The sequence below is a fragment of the Girardinichthys multiradiatus genome, chromosome 5 (genome assembly GCF_021462225.1).
Source record: "Girardinichthys multiradiatus isolate DD_20200921_A chromosome 5, DD_fGirMul_XY1, whole genome shotgun sequence".
Lineage (NCBI taxonomy): Eukaryota > Metazoa > Chordata > Actinopteri > Cyprinodontiformes > Goodeidae > Girardinichthys > Girardinichthys multiradiatus.
Window position 1 is genome coordinate 19,240,202 of NC_061798.1, and position 24,393 is coordinate 19,264,594.

The 24,393-nt window shown below is 39.4% G+C and overlaps 1 protein-coding gene across 1 annotated transcript; it reads left to right on the forward strand.

Moving 5' to 3' along the window:
- Positions 1 to 428: 428 nt before the first annotated feature.
- Positions 429 to 10,023, forward strand: LOC124868723 (N-acyl-aromatic-L-amino acid amidohydrolase (carboxylate-forming) B-like). The gene is made up of 7 exons (XM_047366247.1): positions 429 to 579; positions 3,629 to 3,855; positions 3,942 to 4,134; positions 8,783 to 8,876; positions 8,959 to 9,066; positions 9,269 to 9,378; positions 9,502 to 10,023. Exons 1-7 carry the CDS (start codon positions 553 to 555, stop codon positions 9,694 to 9,696), a joined length of 954 nt encoding a protein of 317 aa, XP_047222203.1. The 5' UTR covers positions 429 to 552; the 3' UTR covers positions 9,697 to 10,023.
- Positions 10,024 to 24,393: the final 14,370 nt, after the last annotated feature.

Below are 24,393 nucleotides of genomic sequence, written 5' to 3' on the forward strand. Positions count from 1 at the left end.
GAAATTCTGACTGGTGTCTTGAAATGTTTTAATGCTTGGCTGCATTTTAAATTATAGATCTGAGTTGTAAATGTAGTCTCCTGATGTTGGACTGTGCAAATGTAGAGTAATAGATGTTTTATTCTGAAACCAAAAAGACTTTGCTACTAGAGTACAGAGTGAAGAAACACAAATAAACCACTTGTCTGGTATTGCAATCAGCAATGATGGCTGCTGTCAGTTCAGTTTATATAATAAATCCCAAACTGCTACAACTCTGCTGTTTTACTTCTGTTGTTGCAATGTCTCCATGTTAAACCACATCCACACAGCACTCAGAGCGACTCCTGCTGGTGTGCTGGGCAAAAAAAAGAGGGTGAGTTTGTGTTACATCAGGTGATGTTCTGCAGTTTGAAATGTGAGCCAGAAAGACTCAACACAAGAAGTGGGAAGGCTAGTTTCAACAGGAAGGCCATGTGACAGTATAAAGGCAGTCATGTCAGGCAGTGGAGCACATTTTCAGCTCGGCTGTGCTGCCTCCCTTAAAGTTCGAAGGTTGCAGTAGTTCAGTGAATGGCAAACAGGGCTAAAAAGTCACAGGTAAGACATGTAGCCTCCCAGATTATGTTTCCTAAACCTTCATTGCTGTTTATTTTTATATACATCAACTTGAGACAAAAAAAAACAGCATTTTGTACTCATGCTTGTTCTCAGGAGAAGGTGCAGACACTAACACATAAAAATATAAACCTGTTTCTTTTGACAATAAAAGTATTGTCATTTTAATCCCTTGTCAAACACAGGAAAATACAGGGGTTGGACAATGAAACTGAAACACCTGTCATATTAGTGTGGGAGGTTTCATGGCTAAATTGGACCAGCCTGGTAGCCAGTCTTCATTGATTGCACATTGCACCAGTAAGAGCAGAGTGTGAAGGTTCAATTAGCAGGGTAAGAGCACAGTTTTGCTCAAAATATTGAAATGGACACAACATTATGGGTGACATACTAGAGTTCAAAAGAGGACAAATTGTTGGTGCACGTCTTGCTGGCGCATCTGTGACCAAGACAGCAAGTCTTTGTGATGTATCAAGAGCCACGGTATCCAGGGTAATGTCAGCATACCACCAAGAAGGACGAACCACATCCAACAGGATTAACTGTGGACGCAAGAGGAAGCTGTCTGAAAGGGATGTTCGGGTGCTAACCCGGGTTGTATCCAAAAATATAAAACCACGGCTGCCCAAATCACGGCAGAATTAAATGTGCACCTCAACTCTCCTGTTTCCACCAGAACTGTCCGTCGGGAGCTCCACAGGGTCAATATACACGGCCGGGCTGCTATAACCAAACCTTTGGTCACTCATGCCAATGCCAAACATCGGTTTCAATGGTGCAAGGAGCGCAAATCTTGGGCTGTGGACAATGTGAAACATGTATTGTTCTCTGATGAGTCCACCTTTACTGTTTTCCCCACATCCAGGAGAGTTACGGTGTGGAGAAGCCCCAAAGAAGCGTACCACCCAGACTGTTGCATGCCCAGAGTGAAGCATGGGGGTAGATCAGTGATGGTTTGGGCTGCCATATCATGGTATTCCCTTGGCCCAATACTTGTGCTAGATGGGCGCGTCACTGCCAAGGACTACCGAACCATTCTTGAGGACCATGTGCATCCAATGGTTCAAACATTGTATCCTGAAGGCAGTACCGTGTATCAGGATGACAATGCACCAATACACACAGCAAGACTGGTGGAAATTGGTTTAATGAACATGAAAGTGAAGTTGAACATCTCCCATGGCCTGCACAGTCACCAGATCTAAATATTATTGAGCCACTTTGGGGTGTTTTGGAGGAGCGAGTCAGGAAACGTTTTCCTCCACCAGTATCACGTAGTGACCTGGCCACAATCCTGCAAGAAGAATGGCTTAAAATCCCTCTGACCACTGTGCAGGACTTGTATATGTCATTCCCAAGACGAATTGATGCTGTATTGGCCGCAAAAGGAGGACCTACACCATACTAATAAATTATTGTGGTCTAAAACCAGGTGTTTCAGTTTCATTGTCCAACCCCTGTAAGTGTAAACATGTTTCAGCTGTAAACAGCTTTGCCTATTTATACTATAGGTTAACAACTATGATTTAAAGATCTCTTCTTGTATAGTTTAACTTTCAAATCAGTCATCCATTCCCCTCCCTAAAAATGCTGGGTTTCTGGCTACAGATGTTCTTCATGATCCCCTGCTGTTTTAATTGATGACTCTTAGACAGCGAGCCAAAAGCTGTTCTCAAATTTAAAATTCATAAGAGATACACGTTTCCCCACAGAGGGAATGAGATGGTTGCTGCTAAATACTTTGAAGTGACCTGTGAAGTGTTTTCATTAATCTCATAGGAGATACTGGCAGATAAATCCCCCAGTGTTGCATAAGGACTGAACTGTACATCAGTGCCTGGCAAAAGTATTCATACTACTTCAAATATTTAATTATCCGAATCATATATTTTTTGGAATTTTTACATGATACACCATCATAAAGTAGTATGTAGGGGACAAATAAACAAACATTTTTTTTTACACATAAAAATCTGAAAGTGTGGCATGCATTTGTATTCTAGTCGTCTATGTCAATACCAACTTTCTCTGCAGTTACAGATGTAGGTCTTTTGAGTATGTCTCTATAAGCTTTACACATCTAGAGACTGAAAGTTTTGCCCATTCATCTTTGCAAAATTATGCAAGCTCAGCCAGAATGAATGGAGAAGGTCTGAGCATCATTTTTCAAGTGTTTCCACAGATTCTGATTTATTTTTAGGTTTGGACATCGACTGGACCATCCTAACACACAAATGGCCTGTAATCTAAACCATAATATTGTAGCTTGGGCTGTGGGTGAACCTCCCCCTCAGTTTTAAGCCTTCTGGAGCCTCTAAATTTATTCTGGGACTGTCCTGTCGTTATGGCTCATCCATCATCCCATCAGTTTCCCAGTCCCTGCTAAAGGAAAGCATTCCCAGACAATAATGCTGCCACCACGTTTCATTGTGGTAATGGTGTTCTTGGGGGGATGTGTAGTGTTATTATTCTGGTAGCCAGTCAGTTTAGATTGCTTCTCTTAGTAGTAAAATTGTTTTAGAAAACCATATATCCAATTTACCAGCATGCTCTACCTTGTGTTGGTCTGTCACATAAAAACGCAATGCAATAAATTGATGTTTGTGGTTGTAACTACACAGGTGGTGGTGTATGAATAGTTTTGTGAGGCGCTGTATGTGACAGTTCAGTTAAGGATTGATTTTTCTAATGTATTCGTTTTGCTGAAACACAAGCATAAAACCTTTTGCCTGTAAGAGATCACTGGGTGTATGGTGGCCATTAAAGTTGTGCTGAAAATGAACTGTTAAGCATGTTTCCTCCTATTTGTTAATGAACAACTTTTTCTTTTTGTAAACTTGCTGCAGATCATGTATGCCGAGTTTATTTAAAGGTGTTTGTGTCACTTATTCAATCAAATGATTAACTCACTGTCATCCAGCTGAACTTTAGCCCTTCCCATTCTGGTTTCTGGCGAAACATTGGACCTGTTACGTTATAAACTTGCTTCCTTTGCTCAAGCTTGACAGCTTGGTTGTTTTCGGCCCAACAGATGGAACACGTCTCTGTCCCACCACTATCCAGTGTCGCCATTTGCGGTGGAACCCACGGAAATGAGTTGACAGGGCTGTACATCGTGAGAGAAATGCAGAAAAAGAAGATAGAGAAAGTGGGATCTGTTTCTATAACCACTATTGTGACCAATCCACGAGCCTCGGAGGCTGGCAGAAGATACATAGAGATGGATCTGAACCGCTGTTTCACAGATGTCCTGCTGAGGTAAGCCCCACAATAAGAGCTTACTTTAGAAATTTGGTCATTTGAGAAGTTTGTGTTAACAGTTTAAATTATTATTCTATTTCCAGTTCTCCCATAACAGAGTCAACCCCGTATGAGCTGAGGCGAGCTCAGGAACTGAACGCTCAGCTGGGGCCCAAAGGAAGCACAGACGCTGTTGACCTGCTCATAGATCTGCACAACACTACTGCCAACATGGGCCTGTGCCTTATCTTCTACACTTTGGACTGGATCACCCTGCACATTTACAAATACATACAGGTACGCACTTCATAGAGCCACTAAGACAGTGTTTCAGGCTATCTTCACTAGCTTCCTGACCTAAATCATGATAATAATATAAAAGACTAGATACCATAAATTCAGCACATGAGCTGTAAGGAGTCTCAAACACATGCATTCAGTTATTAATGTGGTTCATTTATTTACCTTTTATTAATCAGCCCATCAAACTTAACGATCACTAGTTTGACTCACTCAAAAATGTTACATTTGACGATGATGCCATGAATGACTTTGAATAGTGAGACAAGATATATATAGATATATATATATATATATATATATATGTATATATATATATATATGTATATATATATATATATACTGTTATCTTCTAGCTGTATTGCCAATCTAAACCCCATCTGTGCAAGTATTACACGTTCTCTTATCTTATTATCTAGTTTATTACTAGATTACTAGTTCCTAGACACCTTTATCAACATAAATAAAAAAGCACAAATTGATAATCTTAAGTTTATTTTATAAGCATATTTATAATAAAAGCTATAATTTTTTAACATTGTTAAATAAAATCTAAATCTGCTAGGGGTAGGAATAATATTGGGTTTAACTGTATTATATATTTATTAAACCTTTTCTCTAATTGTATGCGGCCAGATGAGAGATGTACAGTACAGACCAAAGGTTTGGACACACCTTCTCATTCAAAGAGTTTTCTTTATTTTCATGACTATGAATATTGTAGCTTCACACTGAAGGCATCAAAACTATGAATTAACACATGTGGAATTATATACTGAACAAAAAGTGTGAAACTGTTATGATTTGGGGTTGTTTGGTTTCAGGTTTTCTCTTTATATGTTTTTCACAGTTGAGGTTTTGAATCGTTCTTTTGTTTATTATTATTATTATTATTAGATTTTGAATCATGCTTCTGGTCATGCTTTAGTTTTGTCGTATTGTTCATGTTTTGTCAAGTTTGGTTTTTGGAACTGGTTATGCTTTAGTTTCATGTTTTTCTAGTTTTTTTTCTATTAGTTTGTTTCCTTGGATTTTCATTCTGCTCAAGCCATGTTTTGTCTTGTCAATTAACTTTATCCGTTTCACCTGCTCCAAGCTAATCTGTCTCCTTGCTTCACCTGGTTCACACTCCATATATACACACCTGTTCAGTTGTTCGTCGCAGAAACATTCTCAGATCATGCTCATGTCTTGTTCGGATCATGCAATGCCTGTCTCGCCTGCCCGTTTATTGTTTTGTTCCTGCCTTTTTCTGTGAGTGAGTTTTTGTTAATTAAATATTTTTTCCTACCGTCATGCTGCCTGCTCGTCTGCATTCCGGGGTCCTCCATTTCGCAAGTTCTAACAGAAACAACTGAAAATATGTCTTATATTCTAGGTTCTTCAAAGTAGCTACCTTTTGCTTTGATTACTGCTCCGCACACTCTTGGCATTCTGTTGATGAGCTTCAAGAGGTAGTCACCTGAAATGGTTTTCACTTCACAGGTGTGCCCTGTCAGGTTTAATAAGTGGGATTTCAAGCCTTATAAATGGGGTTGGGACCATCAGTTGTGTTGTGCAGGAGGTGGATACAGTACACAGCTGATAGTCCTACTGAATAGACTGTTAGAATTTGTATTATGGCAAGAAAAAAGCAGCTAAGTAAAGAAAAACGAGTGGCCATCATTACTTTAAGAAATGAAGGTCAGTCAGTCCGAACAATTGGGAAAACTTTGAAAGTGTCCTCATGTGCAGTCGTAAAAACCATCAAGTGCTACAAAGAAACTGGCTCACATGAGGACCGCCCCAGGAAAGGAAGACCAAGAGTCACCTCTCCTGCGGATGATAAGTTCATCCGAGTCACCAGCCTCAGAAATCGCAAGTTAACAGCAGCTCAGATTAGAGAACAGGTCAATGCCACACAGAGTTCTAGCAGCAGACACATCTCTAGAACAACTGTTAAGAGGAGACTGTGTGAATCAGGCCTTCACAGTAAAATAGCTCCTAGGAAACCACTGCTGAGGATAGGCAACACGCAGAAGAGACTTGTTTGGGCTAAAGAACACAAGGAATGGACATTAGACCAGTGGAAATTTGTGCTTTGGTCTGATGAGTCCAAGTTTGAGATCTTTGGTTCCAACCACCGTGTCTTTGTGCGGCGCAGAAGAGGTGAACGGATGGACTCTACATGCCTGGTTCCCACCGTGAAGCATGGAGGAGGAGGTGTGATGGTGTGGGGGTGCTTTGCTGGTGACACTGTTGGGGATTTATTCAAAATTGAAGGTATACTGAACCAGCATGGCTACCACAGCATCTTGCAGCGGCATGCTATTCCATCCGGTTTGCGTTTAGTTGGACCATCATTTATTTTTCAACAGGACAATGACCCCAAACACACCTCCAGGCTGTGTAAGGGCTATTTGACCAAGAAGGAGAGTGATGGGGTGCTGCGCCAGATGACCTGGCCTCCACAGTCACCGGACCTGAACCCAATCGAGATGGTTTGGGGTGAGCTGGACCGCAGAGTGAAGGCAAAAGGGCCAACAAGTGCTAAGCATCTCTGGGAACTCCATCAAGACTGTTGGAAAACCATTTCCGGTGACTACCTCTTGAAGCTCATCAACAGAATGCCAAGAGTGTACGGAGCAGTAATCAAAGCAAAAGGTGGCTACTTTGAAGAACCTAGAATATAAGACATATTTTCAGTTGTTTCACACTTTTTTGTTCAGTATATAATTCCACATGTGTTAATTCATAGTTTTGATGCCTTCAGTGTGAAGCTACAATATTCATAGTCATGAAAATAAAGAAAACTCTTTGAATGAGAAGGTGTGTCCAAACTTTTGGTCTGTACTGTAGGCTTTAGTAAACATGTACTACATAAGAGCCAACTGTGTGTATTGCAGGTTTCCTTAGAGCATGATGCAATACAGGTCCTTCTCAAAATATTAGCATATTGTGATAAAGTTCATTATTTTCCATAATGTCATGATGAAAATTTAACATTCATATATTTTAGATTCATTGCACACTAACTGAAATATTTCAGGTCTTTTATTGTCTTAATACGGATGATTTTGGCATACAGCGCATGAAAACCAAAAATTCCTATCTCACAAAATTAGCATATCATTAAAAGGGTCTCTAAACGAGCTATGAACCTAATCATCTGAATCAACGAGTTAACTCTAAACACCTGCAAAAGATTCCTGAGGCCTTTAAAACTCCCAGCCTGGTTCATCACTCAAAACCCCAATCATGGGTAAGACTGCCGACCTGACTGCTGTCCAGAAGGCCACTATTGACACCCTCAAGCAAGAGGGTAAGACACAGAAAGACATTTCTGAACAAATAGGCTGTTCCCAGAGTGCTGTATCAAGGCACCTCAGTAGGAAGTCTGTGGGAAGGAAAAAGTGTGGCAGAAAACGCTGCACAACGAGAAGAGGTGACCGGACCCTGAGGAAGATTGTGGAGAAGGGCCAATTCCAGACCTTGGGGGACCTGCTGAAGCAGTGGACTGAGTCTGGAGTAGAAACATCCAAAGCCACCGTGCACAGGCGTGTGCAGGAAATGGGCTACAGGTGCCGCATTCCCCAGGTCAAGCCACTTTTGAACCACTTTTGCCTCCATGCCACGCCGAATTGAAGCAGTCATTTCTGCAAAAGGATTCCCGACCAAGTATTGAGTGCATAACTGTACATGATTATTTGAAGGTTGACGTTTTTTGTATTAAAAACACTTTTCTTTTATTGGTCGGATGAAATATGCTAATTTTGTGAGATAGGAATTTTGGGTTTTCATGAGCTGTATGCCACAATCATCCGTATTAAGACAATAAAAGACCTGAAATATTTCAGTTAGTGTGCAATGAATCTAAAATATATGAATATTAAATTTTCATCATGACATTATGGAAAATAATTAACTTTATTACAATATGCTAATATTTTGAGAAGGACCTGTATATGCACTCAAGTTAATAAAATAAAAAAGAAACAAAGACTTTACAATTACATATTCCAAAAGTTAAAAAAAATAAAACTCTACATGCAACTCTGCCATTTTGATTTTATATGATAGCTCATCCAACCCCCAGAGTTCAAAAACAGTCCTAGAAATTCAGACTTGGTTAGATGTCGTGCTGTTAGTTGTGCCACCAACTAACCTTGACTACTGTGTTTTTATGTGAGATGCCAAATGATGATGCAAAACATAGTCGATGGCCTTATTGATGATTCTGCAGATCCGTATTTAAACAAACATAAACTTACATATATGTTTTAGAAATCCCTTAAATTTTCCATTTAAACACATCTTTGTGGTAATATGTTCACCATGCAAACCTGACATAACAGGGTCCTACAGAAATAAACTGTCATTTTAAACTAACATGCATGGCTTGGTCTTTTATGATGCCTAAAGCAGACTCGTGGGCATCCATTATGATTACAGTTCTGTCCTCATTATCCCTGAATTTTTCCAACTAGGCCCGGTGAATTATTTACCTTTATGCTGATCATGACTAATATTGGAAGAAAAAATGTAGGTCACCCTTGTAGGACACCACATCTTTAAGGACTAATCATTGTCTCGCCATATTTTATTTAAGCTCACAGAAGATAGTTTTTAGAGTCACTGCAAGTTAGATTTAAACATTATTTTTCAGAACAAGATGAGCTCTGTGCCTGTGAGAGTTATCCAGCTGGAGGTTCCCATCTCTGCTGCGTATGCCCTGGAGTCAGTGGGAAAACGTGGCTTTGGTAACTATACATAAATCTCCATAAATGTGAAAGATTATTTCTATTTTCCTTAATATATGTGGCAAAATTTGCTTTGTTGTAGCCATAGAAGTTGGCCCCCAACCTAACGGCGTGCTCAGAGCTGATATCTTCAACATGGTGAAAGAAACAGTGGATCTCACATTAGAGTGGCTTCAGGAATTCAATTCTGGTAGGAAGCATTGCAGGTTATTTTTTACACAGCTGCTAACAAGCAAACCGTTAAATATTAAGAACAATTTTTAACTTTGTTAAATCCTCCATCATGTCATGATCCCCTTCATATTTTAGTTCAACATAAGCTCTACATTAAAAAAGAAAAACATAAAACATGCTCTTATCTTTAATTGTCAGTGTTTCTACTTTGCCAACAGGGCACTCTTTTGAGGGCGGCACAGTGGAAGCATACACTTTAGTCAAAAGTGTTGACTATCCAAGGGACTCTGCTGGTAAAATGACTGCTGCCATCCACCAAGACCTACAGGTGCACTGAAATGGGAATTAAAATGTTAAAGCTGTTAATTTCAGCAATACTGATGAAAACTTCGACCATTTAGACAACCAGTAAAGTGAAAACCTAAAAGCTTTTTTGTTTGACTTTTTTCAGGATAATGACTTTAAGCTTCTGCGGTCAGGGGATCCCATCTTCCTGACATTTGCTGGGGAGACTTTGAAGTATGAGGGAGAGGACCTCTACCCTTACTTTGTGAATGAATGTGCCTACTACGAGAAGAAGATTGCTTTCCATTTAGCTAGGAAGAAAACATTCAGCTTTCCATCCATATGTGCGAAGAAGGACTGAGAGACCGCATGAAAACAAAGACAACATGAATGATTCAGTCACCTTGATCAATAAAAAGCACAAATCTATTGGAGCAATAGTTAGAAGTTGGGGATTTCAGTTTATCTGTAACACAAGTTGTGCATTAAAAGTGCCATGCAAAAAATGTATATATAAAAATATAAATATAAAACATATATATATATATACATATATAACCTTTTCACTTTTTACCTTGTTATAACACACATTTCTTTTTTTATTCAAATTTTACAATATAGACTTATAAAATAATAAATCCAAAGAAATTTTTCATGATAACAATAAAGCCCACCATTTTAACATTGAGCGAACCATAATGACCCTTTTTTATAGAATAAGTTGTATCCTTTTTTTTTGGTGTCATGGTTTGGTCCCTTCAGCAGGTTGTGAAACTGTCATCTAGACTGATTGGAGAGCATTCAGTCACATCCCTGTTCAGCAGGCAGGTACAGCAGATAACCACTTCTAGGTGAAAATATCCTTCATCCTATTCACAGGGAGTTTCAGCTTCTTCAGCTTCTTCCTTCTGGAGTCACTAAATGTCGAACCGGACGTTTTAAAACAGCTTTGTTCAGACTGCTGTTACTTAACTGAACAACCTGAAATGATACTGCCACTCTCAATGAATTTTAATATATTTATGTTTTTATTTTAGATTTTTAAGCAGAAAAACAATTAAAATTATCAGGCCTGACTCAGTATACAGGTCCTTCTCAAAATATTAGCATATTGTGATAAAGTTCATTATTGTCCATAATGTCATGATGAAAATTTAACATTCATATATTTTAGATTCATTGCACACTAACTGAAATATTTCAGGTATTTTATTGTCTTAATACGGATGATTTTGGCAAACAGCTCATGAAAACCCAAAATTCCTGTCTCACAAAATTAGCATATTTCATCCGACCAATAAAAGAAAAGTGTTTTTAATACAAAAAACGTCAACCTTCAAATAATCATGTACAGTTATGCACTCAATACTTGGACGGGAATCCTTTTGCAGAAATGACTGCTTCAATGGCATGGAGGCAATCAGCCTGTGGCACTGCTGAGGTCTTATGGAGGCCCAGGATGCTTCGATAGCGGCCTTTAGCTCATCCAGAGTGTTGGGTCTTGAGTCTCTCAACGTTCTCTTCACAATATCCCACAGATTCTCTATGGGGTTCAGGTCAGGAGAGTTGGCAGGCCAATTGAGCACAATGATACCATGGTCAGTAAACCATTTACCAGTAGTTTTGGCACTGTGAGCAGGTGCCAGGTCATGCTAAAACATGAAATCTTCATCTCCATAAAGCTTTTCAGCAAATGGAAGCATGAAGTGCTCCAAAATCTCCTGATAGCTAGCTGCATTGACCCTGCCCTTGATAAAACACAGTGGACCAACACCAGCAGCTGACACGGCACCCCAGACCATCACTGACTGTGGGTACTTGACACTGGACTTCTGGCATTTTGGCATTTCCTTCTCCCCAGTCTTCCTCCAGACTCTGGCACCTTGATTTCCGAATGACATGCAGAATTTGCTTTCATCCGAAAAAAGTACTTTAGACCACTGAGCAACAGTCCAGTGCTGCTTCTCTGTAGCCCAGGTCAGGTGCTTCTGCCGCTGTTTCTGGTTCAAAAGTGGCTTGACCTGGGGAATGCAGCACCTGTAGCCCATTTCCTGCACACGCCTGTGCACGATGGCTCTGGATGTTTCTACTCCAGACTCAGTCCACTGCTTCCGCAGGTCCCCCAAGGTCTGGAATCGGCCCTTCTCCACAATCTTCCTCAGGGTCCGGTCACCTCTTCTTGTTGTGCAGTGTTTTCTGCCACACTTTTTCCCTCCCACAGACTTCCCACTGAGGTGCCTTGATACAGCACTCTGGGAACAGCCTATTCGTTCAGAAATTTCTTTCTGTGTCTTACCCTCTTGCTTGAGGGTGTCAATAGTGGCCTTCTGGACAACAGTCAAGTCGGCAGTCTTACCCATGATTGGGGTTTTGAGTGATGAACCAGGCTGGGAGTTTTAAAGGCCTCAGGAATCTTTTGCAGGTGTTTAGAGTTAACTCGTTGATTCAGATGATTAGGTTCATAGCTCGTTTAGAGACCCTTTTAATGATATGCTAATTTTGTGAGATAGGAATTTTGGGTTTTCATGAGCTGTATGCCAAAATCATCTGTATTAAGACAATAAAAGACCTGAAATATTTCAGTTAGTGTGCAATGAATCTAAAATATATGAATGTTAAATTTTCATCATTACATTATGGAAAATAATTAACTTTATCACAATATGCTAATATTTTGAGAAGGACCTGTAGTTTTTCAGCTGGTTCCTGCTCTGCAGAACACAAAAACACAAACATGCATTACCATCATCACATCAGCTAACAGAGAACCACAGTCACCCAGACATACCCAATATAGAGAAGAAGCATTAGTAGGCCACATCTCAGAAGCTGCAGCAATCGCTGTCTATCAGATAGCGAGCATGGGACTTTGTAAAGAGTCTTTATGTTTGAATAATACTTCTGTGCTGTGGGATGTCATTCCAGTCTTTGGTGAGCATATAGAAGATCTCCGTCCATAACAGCAAGAGTCCAATTGTAACAGACCTGGTGGTGTGATCAGTCCCCAAGTTGAGTTTTGGTACCGAAGCACTGAAGGCTGCTGAAGTGCTGCTATTGAAAATACAGTTCAGTGGTGTAACTTTTAAATTCTAAGGCATTAGACAATGATAGAGCAGAGCAGTGGTGAGTCCAACCAGGAAGTCTATTGTGTATCTTATGAGCCGTTATAGTCGAGCTACCGGCTTCAGGATCTTATTTGTAGTGAGCGACGAGATGCTCAAGCAGTATGACAGAGTGGAGAGTATTATTGCATGAAGACATGTCTTGGAAACGGAGACGCAGATTTGACCTAATTTTACAACAGACAACTTTTTGTGATGTTTTGTACATGCTCACTTTAAGTTAGGTAAAAGTCCAGACTCCCAGATATTTGTAATATATTTGTCAGAAAGTATTCTTACTGCCATTTGTAAGGTATACCAAATAATAGATTTTTATGATACAAAGGCTAAAAAAAAGTTTTATGTAATAATGCACATTCCTACACTGCTTAAATTTAACTCAAGGGCTTCATTTTAGTGCCAGAAAGGAAGCACATTTACAAACAAATGCACTATTAATGAAACTCGTTCAGATCTTCTTTTTTTTTGCAGAAGATGAGGCATTAGCTCCATTTTCTACTTTTAAGTAAATGAAATAGGACAAAATCCCAATAAAAGTGACCAATTATTAAATGTATTTCTACAGCAACAAAACAATATTGTGCTTCGGAAGATCTAAAACCTTTCCAAAAAGTTTAATACATGTAATTAAACATCATGACACAAAGCACTTCATTGTGAGGATGTTGGAAATTCAAAACAAAGTCTCAAATTTCTGACACCAGTGTGAAATTACAAATTGGTTATCAGTTACATTTTTGAAAATGTAATATTCAAGACATCTGTTGACACTGTGAATTATGAACAAAATGTTTAGCTGAGATTCCAGCACTCAGTCAAAACTGGACTATTTTACTAGTATTTTATTTCCATCTAAATTTGCTTATCACTCTGGAAAAGAACAAATACAAAATCATCAGGTCAAAAGTGTGCACTTGTTGAGCTCCATGGGAAACCTTTTCTCATGTTCACCATTATGGTGTTTTGTTAAGTCTGTAAAGCATTTCATTCCCAAAAACCTAAACTGTCCTCAAGTTATACAAAAAAGTAATGCTTTAGGTTTTAAAGTTGTGCTGTTTTCTAAACAGTTTTTTTTTTTCCGAGAATATAAACAGACACATTTTGAGGCCATGTTAGTTATTTTGTTTTGTTTGCTTGATGCAGACTAACAAATGTACCCTTCTAAAAAATATGGTTGAAGAAACCAGAAGCTGATCACTGTACAAATCAGTTAAATAATTAGCCGACTAAAACAGAATTATAGCAGAAATCCTTGATGCAGTGGTTCACTCACATTTTGTTTGCAAAAGTATTATTTCCCTAAACCTTTTCGCATTTTGTCAGGTTACAATCACAAACGTTAATGTGTTTTCACTTGGTAGACCAAAGGTAACGTCAATTTCTAAATGTTTTACATGAAAAATAAGGACTGCATTTACTCCACCTGTGGGTGATTTATTCTCAATATAAATCCAGCTGTTCTCTGAAGGCCTCAGATGTTTGTTGGAGAACATTGCAGAACAAACAGCATTGTGAAGACCAAGGACCACAGAAGACAGGTCAGGGAGGAGGTTGTGGAGAAGTTTAAAGCATGGTTATAAAATAACAGCATCCTGTGATGGAAATTCTTGCAGTAAGCATTCCACAGTGTATGACCTTTGGGTTACCTTACTCCTGTGAACATCTGTGTTAGTGAAGGAAGCTGTAAAAGCCATTATCAGAAGTTTGATGGTTAAAACCCACAGTTAGGATGATGTGTTGGGGAGAGTAGATGGTTGTTCCTAGGTAACCTTGTCACCACTGAACCCGAGAAGGGTCTAGAGTCGTAAAACACAGACTCTTTGAAGTTGAGATAACACTGTCTTGTTCTGGTAAAAATACTGTGTGTAAATGGCGTTCAGAGCTCTGCTCAACTGACTTGCTCGGTGACAGAGTCATTCAAACGCTGAATGCCTTTGAATAAAACTTATAAAGACAAAGTCCGGATTTTCTCTTGTTATGAGTCAACTTCTACCCACTTTGATAAGAAAATTCCACAACAATTTTAGCGTCACGAACAGGATTTAACGTGCCAGAGGAGACCGCAGGACGGGGACACTGACGCCTGGCCAGCCTGAGAGTTGTTCTCAGTCCACCTCCATTTTACGGAGGGGAGTTCTGGTGCCCGCCTGTGGCTTCTGGCCGATTGGATCCGAACTATTTGTCTTCAAATATATCTGGGTGAGAAGTTGCTCTGTATGATATAACGTATATTATTATTTTTATTACACATTAACCATCATCTCCTAACTAATTAATTAGGTTCCAGAGTTGCGAGAGGGAGGACATCAGCTGAGGGCCCGGTTACCCTGCAAAGGAATGGCAGGGAGGTTCTCATTGGTAACAATAAGATAAAGCAGAACACAGGGTTTTGCGGGTGGTTTTTAGCAATTTTCTACACCTCATAAAGGAGAAAAGCCAGACGGCAGACGTGCCGCTGAATGGGTAAAAAAAATGGTTCCGGAACCTTGAGGCATCAGGGGTTTCTCCTTCTTCATACTCTGATTTATAAAATAATGAAAGGAAAAAGTGGGGATGATTGTGTTAAATGTGCTTTAATTTGGAAGATAAGTTTGGTTTTTCACAGCGTGGAAGTTTGAGTGTAAATAAGTAAAAAAAAAAAAAGTTAAAACTTTCCTGAAGGAAGTTTTGTTTGTCTTAAATATTGCGATCAGTCGGAAAAGAAGGTAAAAGTGAAAAGGGACATTAGAGAGTCGAAAAGAAAGTTGTTTTAGAAAGGAGTATAGTGCATGTTGTGGAAGGAAGTGACAGGCAGGTGGACAACTGACTGACTGACTGATAATATTTATTTGTGCAAAATCTGAACCTATACTAAACTTTTCTTTTGCCTCTCTCACACACAAATACACATATATATGGGATTTGAGTTCAACATCTGTGTTTTTGAGTCTGGATTGTAGAAACCTGCCCTTCTCCATGGCTACTCCGCCAGAGACGCTTCTCCAGCATGGCCTGAAAGAGAGAGATCTGCCTTGCTGTCTGCCTGCTTGTTGAAAATCGCAGTGTGAGTTTCCACACAAAAAAAACGAAACTCAGAAGAAGTCTGGACCCACTGAGATGGACAACGATCCATGCTGTTTGCAAGAACCAGAAGAGTGAATGCACTGGATTTATATTGAAAGCACATCTTATGCGGGCAGAAGAGAAACCGGAGCAAAGTTTCTTCTTTCTCCCTCCTGGAGAAGTTAAAGTGGACAAAGAATGATTGAATGTCTCACCAACAGACCGGGGAAGGGCCTGGTTGTTTTTTTGGACTGATAGAGGATTGTGTGCCTGATAGTCTGACTCTGGAGCGATTAAGAAACTGATGGGGGTAACGTACAAACACACACACATTTGCATAAATCTTTTCCTATTTTCTGCAATGAAGAACGCTTATTAACCGCTGCTCATGTGACGCTTGCTTGACGTTGACAGATATAGCGGGTTAAAATATTATTTTAGGGTTAGAAAAGTATCTTTAAAAGGGTGATAACTTAGTTCATTTGATACTTTCCAGTTAATTCTTTTAGAGAAACAAGTTCTCTTTCATCGTGGAATATTTAGGGTCAATTATTCTAGTTATTAAAAGTTATTAAAAAGCAGAGGAAGTTACAACATCTCCAAAACTCAGCAGTAACCAAGTGTTTCTATGTTATTCTCAGGACAGATCTCATGAAGGAGCATTTTTAAAACCCAGCGCATGCGTAAAACCTGATGGGTTTCTCCTTCAGGTATTATTTTCTGTTGTCAGAGTTTGTATCCCTTAAATCTAATGGGTAGAGACCTCATTAAAACAGGCTTAGTTCTACTGCAGATGGTCTTCATACAGTCTCTGACACAGTACTTACAGTTTGGTGCAGTTTTTGTCCGCAAGTGCTAACTGACGCTTATGGAAAGTACAAATTCATTGTTTTTCACAGCAGCTGCTGGGAAGAGGTTATATTAGGTTTTTCTTCCCTCTTCTGATTCATGCAGCGTGTTGATTTACACTGTACCTTATATCAGGTCCTGACAAAAACTATGAAAGGCTTGGTTCTGCAGTTTCCTTTTTTCTCCCTTTGGAGAAGGAAAGAGAAACCTGTTCAGTTCTGTGTTGCACAGAAATATTAAAACACTTGTTTTCTAAGATATCACCAGCTAAAACCTTTAAAACTTTTGAGAGTAATTGGTTTTGTTAAACACATTTCCCTTGGTAAAACAAACCATTAAAATGAGAATGAAAAATGGGGTTATTTAGAAAGAATCTGATTGGACAGTGGTACCACACAAAAATTAAACTAATCTCATGTTTCCTAAAAGACTCTGCATGAAAAGGCCTTCAGAACCGTGGAGTTATTTTCCACCACAGTAACAAGTTTTTTCAAGCATGCTTTTTCTTTATTTTAAAACAGATCTGGGTTTTTGTTTGTTTTATTTTTGGCTTTTCAGCATAATGTTTGTCTGAAGCTTCTTATGAACTGGGTTAGAAGCAAATATGATCTGAGGTAAATTAGGAGCTGTGAACTAATAATTTTAAATCTGATTGTTGTCCAAGCAGAAATAATATATTTAGCCAATCCTTCAATCTCTGCAGAAAGTTAACATCATTGTTCAATGCAGTAGTACTCAACTTGTGGTTCCTGGACTCCTGAAGCCCGTAAGCCATAGATTTTGGGTCCATAAAATTATAATATTTAATTAAAGGTAGACCGATTACCTATTAAAATAGATCTAAGTCAATGATGGGTTCCAGTCATTTGGTGGCTTTGAAATGCAATAATACTCAAAATTTCTACTCTGGGGAACACAGATTGGGGTTGAAGAGTTTTGTTTTGGAACCAAGGTTAGGATTTTTATAACAGAATCAAGACAAGTAAAATCCTTCATTTTAGGAAAAGAAAAGAAATAAAGGCTCTCAACACTAAAGAGTTTGGTCGGCTCAAACTCCAGTCTCCTTGTTTGATTTCTTAGGGTTTAAAGATTAAAAGAATACATGGGAGTACAAAGATACACAAGGTGATTTCAGATTACTAAGAGATAAAATATTGGAACATTTATCAGCATTTGGATTGTAAAAGAGGGGTTCTAGTAATAAGTTCTCCCCAACTCTCAAAATTTAAATAGCCAAATTAAAGAAAATGAGGTTTGTTCTTTTTGAAACACTATGTGGGAAAAAGTCCAGTTTGGAGACAAGCTTCTTATCTTAATTTCTGATTAAGTCAAACACTGCCGTTTTGTTTAGTTTGGGTATACCATAAAAATGTCAATGCCGACTTTTCTAATTTCCCCTCGGGGATCAATAAAGTATCTTTGAATTTGAATTGAATTAAATTAAAAATACTTCTTTGCATTTAACCTGAAATTCTGCAATGCAGCTGCGATCAAATTGAGCCAAACAAAAAGAGAATTATAACAATAACTCTCAGGATTGTAGTTATTATTATTACAGAGTTACAGTACAAAGAATTAGCAAAAGGTTTCAGCATCAGTAAATTTGGATTCATTTAAGAGAAAACTGTTGTTGTGCTTCTAAATACTTTTAGATCTTTTTGGACTATGTAAACTCATTTTTTAAAAAGGATCCTGAAGATTATCATAACAACATTGATCAATTACAGCATTAAAAGATATGGCTGACAAAACATATTCTGAAAAGAGATTGTTAAAAAATGTCTTTGAATTCTTGAAGCTTCAAATTTGGCCATTTGTTTGTCTTTGATGTTTTGTTGGAATGAATGTTTGATTATATGTTGCATGAAACAATAGCCCTAGTTTAGAATAATGTGTCTAAATCCCAGATTGATTAAACTTTGAGTTTTCAGGAGAGTTAAGAAACAGCTTGTTTCTGAGGTAGGTGCATGTTAACAGTTTTGCAGTTTGAGGTTCATTAAGATGGGTTTGTACAGGTCCTTCTCAAAATATTAGCATATTGTGATAAAGTTCATTATTTTCCATAATGTCATGATGAAAATTTAACATTCATATATTTTAGATTCATTGCACACTAACTGAAATATTTCAGGTCTTTTATTGTCTTAATACGGATGATTTTGGCATACAGCTCATGAAAACCCAAAATTCCTATCTCACAAAATTAGCATATCATTAAAAGGGTCTCTAAACGAGCTATGAACCTAATCATCTGAATCAACGAGTTAACTCTAAACACCTGCAAAAGATTCCTGAGGCCTTTAAAACTCCCAGCCTGGTTCATCACTCAAAACCCCAATCATGGGTAAGACTGCCGACCTGACTGCTGTCCAGAAGGCCACTATTGACACCCTCAAGCAAGAGGGTAAGACACAGAAAGAAATCTCTGAACGAATAGGCTGTTCCCAGAGTGCTGTATCAAGGCTCCTCAGTGGGAAGTCTGTGGGAAGGAAAAAGTGTGGCAGAAAACTCTGCACAACGAGAAGAGGTGACCGGACCCTGAGGAAGATTGTGGAGAAGGGCCGATTCCAGACCTTGGGGGACCTGCGGAAGCAGTGGACTGAGTCTGGAGTAGAAACATCCAGAGCCACCGTGCACAGGAGTGTGCAGGAAATGGGCTACAGGTGCCGCATTCCCCAGGTCAAGCCACTTTTGAACCAGAAACAGCGGCAGAAGCGCCTGACCTGGGCTACAGAGAAGCAGCACTGGACTGTTGCTCAGTGGTCCAAAGTACTTTTTCGGATGAAAGCAAATTCTGCATGTCATTCGGAAATCAAGGTGCCAGAGTCTGGAGGAAGACTGGGGAGAAGGAAATGCCGAAATGCCAGAAGTCCAGTGTCAAGTACCCACAGTCAGTGATGGTCTGGGGTGCCGTGTCAGCTGCTGGTGTTGGTCCACTGTGTTTTATCAAGGGCAGGGTCAATGCAGCTAGCTATCAGGAGATTTTGGAGCACTTCATGCTTCCTTCTGCTGAAAAGCTTTATGGAGATGAAGATTTCATTTTTCAGCACGACCTGGCACCTGCTCACAGTGCCAAAACCACTGGTAAATGGTTTACTGACCATGGTATCACTGTGCTCAATTGGCCTGCCAACTCTCCTGACCTGAACCCCATAGAGAATCTGTGGGATATTGTGAAGAGAACGTTGAGAGACTCAAGACCCAACACTCTGGATGAGCTAAAGGCCGCTATCGAAGCATCCTGGGCCTCCATAAGACCTCAGCAGTGCCACAGGCTGATTGCCTCCATGCCACGCCGCATTGAAGCAGTCATTTCTGTCAAAGGATTCCCGACCAAGTATTGAGTGCATAACTGTACATGATTATTTGAAGGTTGACGTTTTTTGTATTAAAAACACTTTTCTTTTATTGGTCGGATGAAATATGCTAATTTTGTGAGATAAGAATTTGGGGTTTTCATGAGCTGTATGCCAAAATCATCCGTATTAAGACAATAAAGGACCTGAAATATTTCAGTTAGTGTGCAATGAATCTAAAATATATGAATGTTAAATTTTCATCATGACATTATGGAAAATAATGAACTTTATCATAAAATGCTAATATTTTGAGAAGGACCTGTATGAAGAAACTGTGGGTCCGCCCATAATGTCCATCAGAGGTTAGTTCTGCCTGACTCCGCCCACCTACCAGGTTGGTTCACACCTTTGCTGTCATGGTAACGCTCAGCACCTCCCTTCCTGAGTTTTAACACTGTTTAAGAGACAATAGAATCAAAATGCTTGTAGTGATTGTTGCCTTAATAACATGTTTTTTTGGATGTAGGATGACTTTTAGATTTATTTGTTTTACTATTAAAAGGTTAATGAAATAGTTTAAACTAGTTTGAAGAATTAGTTTTGCATACAGAATCATTGGTGATTTATTAGATTGAAAGTTTCCCTGGTGCCATTAAGCTAGCTGACAATTCAAGATATGCAAAAGTAAGGAATATATTTTTTGATAAAGAATCTGAGTCATGACTTTATACTTGGTGGGAATTATTTATTAGATTCGAATTTGTAGGGTTTATGCATCTGAATTACATTAGATGTCCATTAATCTAATACTCATCTTCATACAAGACAAATCAGGATGATATGTGATTAATTTCTAAGTGAGACATTGATGAACTGAATAATTAAAGTTTGTGTTTAGTTGTTAATGGAACTGAATTGCAGTTAAAAACATCTGGATTTTCTTTATGTTGCTTTCGTTAAATTCATAGTGACACATAGTTATGTCAGAATTCATTTCTTTGGTTCTATGTAATGTGATCTTGGTTACTAGAACATTTTTGTACAAACGTTTTGCTGTATTGTCGCATGGGTTGGACCCTGCGCCAGAAGAGGGGAATGTCAGAATAAAGTAACTATGGGGTTCCAAAAGTTTTAGCACTCATGGGAAAAAGGGTAGCTCAGACCTCCAGTGAGGACATAGTGACAATGCGAGAGAGACGTTGTACTTTGTTTATATAAATGGTGCATAGCTCCCTAAGACCACATTCTGAAAACCTCTCTGAAATTATGGTGTTGATTCTTTTGTGAAATTTTACATCTCCACAGATTAGACCATTTTTGAAATTCTTTTTGGGTTTTCTGAAACTATGAAATGTGGACCTGTAATCAGACCTTCCTCAAACATCATGTCATCCTTTTGATATTCAGAATATTTAGCTGATGGTCACTGCTAGTATATCAGGTGAAGTCAGAAGATCAATTCTTTTGATTTTGTTGGATGTTTTGATGAAGTTCATGTAGTTAAGCACTTAGGTTTGAGAATGGGACTTTGAATTGAAAATTAGCCAAGCATTGTGAAGGCCCTGCCTATTGTTCTCACTTACAGGTCCTTCTCAAAATATTAGCATATTGTGATAAAGTTCATTATTTTCCATAATGTCATGATGAAAATTTAACATTCATATATTTTAGAGTCATTGCACACTAACTGAAATATTTCAGGTTTTTTATTGTCTTAATACAGATGATTTTGGCATACAGCTCATGAAAATCCAAAATTCCTATCTCACAAAATTAGCATATTTCATCCGACCAATAAAAGAAAAGTGTTTTTAATACAAAAAACGTCAACCTTCAAATAATCATGTACAGTTATGCACTCAATACTTGGTCGGGAATCCTTTGGCAGAAATGACTGCTTCAATGCGGCGTGGCATGGAGGCAATCAGCCTGTGGCACTGCTGAGGTCTTATGGAGGCCCAGGATGCTTCGATAGCGGCCTTTAGCTCATCCAGAGTGTTGGGTCTTGAGTCTCTCAACGTTCTCTTCACAATATCCCACAGATTCTCTATGGGGTTCAGGTCAGGAGAGTTGGCAGGCCAATTGAGCACAGTGATACCATGGTCAGTAAACCATTTACCAGTGGTTTTGGTACTGTGAGCAGGTGCCAGGTCATGCTGAAAAATGAAATCTTCATCTCCATAAAGCTTTTCAGCAGATGGAAGCATGAAGTGCTCCAAAATCTCCTGATAGCTAGCTGCATTGACCCTGCCCTTGATAAAACACAGTGGACCAACACCAGCAGCTGACACGGCACCCCAGACCATCACTGACTGTGGATACTTGACACTGGACTTCTGGCATTTTGGCATTTCCTTCTCTCCAGTCTTCCTCCAGACTCTGGCACCTTGATTTCCGAATGACATGCAGAATTTGCTTTCATCCAAAAAAAGTACTTTGGACCACTGAGCAACAGTCCAGTGCTGCTTCTCTGTAGCCCAGGTCAGGCGCTTCTGCCGCTGTTTCTGGTTCAAAAGTGGCTTGACCTGGGAAATGCGGCACCTGTAGCCCATTTCCTGCACACGCCTGTGCCCGGTGGCTCTGGATGTTTCTACTCCAGACTCAGTCCACTGCTTCCGCAGGTCTTCCAAGGTCTGGAATAGGCCCTTCTCCACAATCTTCCTCAGGGTCCGGTCACCTCTTCTCGTTGTGCAGCGTTTTCTGCCACACTTTTTCCTTCCCACAGACTTCCCACTGAGGTGCCTTGATACAGCACTCTGGGAACAGCCTATTCGTTCAGAAATTTCTTTCTGTGTCTTACCCTCTTGCTTGAGGGTGTCAATAGTGGCCTTCTGGACAGCAGTCAGGTCGGCAGTCTTACCCATGATTGGGGTTTTGAGTGATGAACCAGGCTGGGAGTTTTAAAGGCCTCAGGAATCTTTTGCAGGTGTTTAGAGTTAACTCGTTGATTCAGATGATTAGGTTCATAGCTCGTTTAGAGACCCTTTTAATGATATGCTAATTTTGTGAGATAGGAATTTTGGGTTTTCATGAGCTGTATGCCAAAATCATCCGTATTAAGACAATAAAAGACCTGAAATATTTCAGTTAGTGTGCAATGAATCTAAAATATATGAATGTTAAATTTTCATCATGACATTATGGAAAATAATGAACTTTATCACAATATGCTAATTTTTTGAGAAGGACCTGTATGTGAGATTAAGACAAAGGACAGAGGCAAATCTCAGTCCTTTTGAAGTGCTGTGTGGCAGGTCTCCTAATTTGGACATGGGGATATTGCCAAGATGATTTTCTTCCACATCTTTGTGTGAAGGTAGGATGTTGTTTTACTGTCAAAACCTGTCCACTGTGTTTTCTCAAGTTTCACAGATGGTGAAGGCTGCATTACCAGAAACAGCCACTTCCACCCTCCAGTCCTTTATTCCTGGCGACTGGATTCTGGTCAGAGAATTTAGGAGAAAACACAGGAAGTCCAGGGCTGGAATGGCCCATATCAGATCCTACTAGACACCCAGGAAAGCTGCAGGAAAGCTCTTGCTCCTCCAGCTTCATCTGGCTTCCAGGACACAAGTCATCTTCCAACTGGATCATTCACGGCCTGAAAGGTGTGAGGACAGCAGACCACCACAAGACAAAGAACTGTAAGCTCATCACTGGCGAGTGATTGAAGAGGTGGTTGAAGAACACTGTTCTTACAAGGGCTCAATAATCCCTTGGGCAGTGCCACGTTATTTCAGAATCTACTTAAGGCCATCGCATTGCCTGAAAGTTAGAAATCATAAGGTCATTTGCCTCACTGCACACACACCACAGTGAGAGACACATAGGAAACATACAGGGAAGACCTCTGCACATTGCACATAACCTTTCTCTGGATGATGGACTGGTGACGTCTGCAACAGAGACAGTCAAACATGCACCATGATGCTTATTCTCCTTAATTTCTTAACATTTGGTGGCTACTAGGCTCCTTTGCCTGGACAGCAAGGGTCAGCCAAATTCTTTCTCCCACTTTGACAGCGAGACTGACTCTGAGGAGGAAATCTCGTATGCTTTTATCTAACTTTCATGTTTATTGCTTGATATTTATCATTACGGTATTATTACAAATTTGAATGTGTTCATTTCCACTGTTGTTTAGTTGGACTATGGAAGCCTAACTTCCAGCGGGTTAGAGTTCCTGTTTCTAAATATATTTCTAGAAGTGCTTCCTACGACCGCCCACCTGTACCAGACTGGTAACAGGGCAGCTTGAAGCCACTCCGGAGAGACAGCAGGATTTTTGTTTTTTAAGTTGTGTTTATAATTTGTTTTCTTTGGGAAAAACTGTTTGCTTTCTGTACCAGAAGAAAGGACATTCCACTTCAAGGTCACGATGCAGCTATATGGAAGATGGTCTGTTCTGATGCTAATGATTGGTATTGCAAGTATTTTTATAACTTGTGTTCATTTGGGAAAAGGTACAGCAAAGATAATGTAAGGCTAATCTGAGGAATTATGCTAATAATACTCAACGGATTCGAAGAGAGATTCATCACTTTCGTGACTACTATGATCATGCTGATAATGTTTGGTGGCAACTGATGCATCAAAACTGTGAGGAATTATAGTGAAAGCAGAAATGTTAGATTTTCTAGTGAGATTAATTTAACATGTGCGTCTACAGGAACTCTTTATAGAATTCGGGGTAATAGAAATCCGATTAAAGGTCCAGATATTTGTATTACACAGGAGGAAAGTACA

Coding starts and splice junctions, on each gene's coding strand:
- LOC124868723 (XM_047366247.1), top strand. CDS start 553: ATGGCAAACAGGGCTAAAAAGTCACAG. Junction 3,856..3,941: donor TTCACAGATGTCCTGCTGAG/GTAAGCCCCACA, acceptor TTCTATTTCCAG/TTCTCCCATAACAGAGTCAA. Junction 9,379..9,501: donor CCATCCACCAAGACCTACAG/GTGCACTGAAAT, acceptor GACTTTTTTCAG/GATAATGACTTTAAGCTTCT.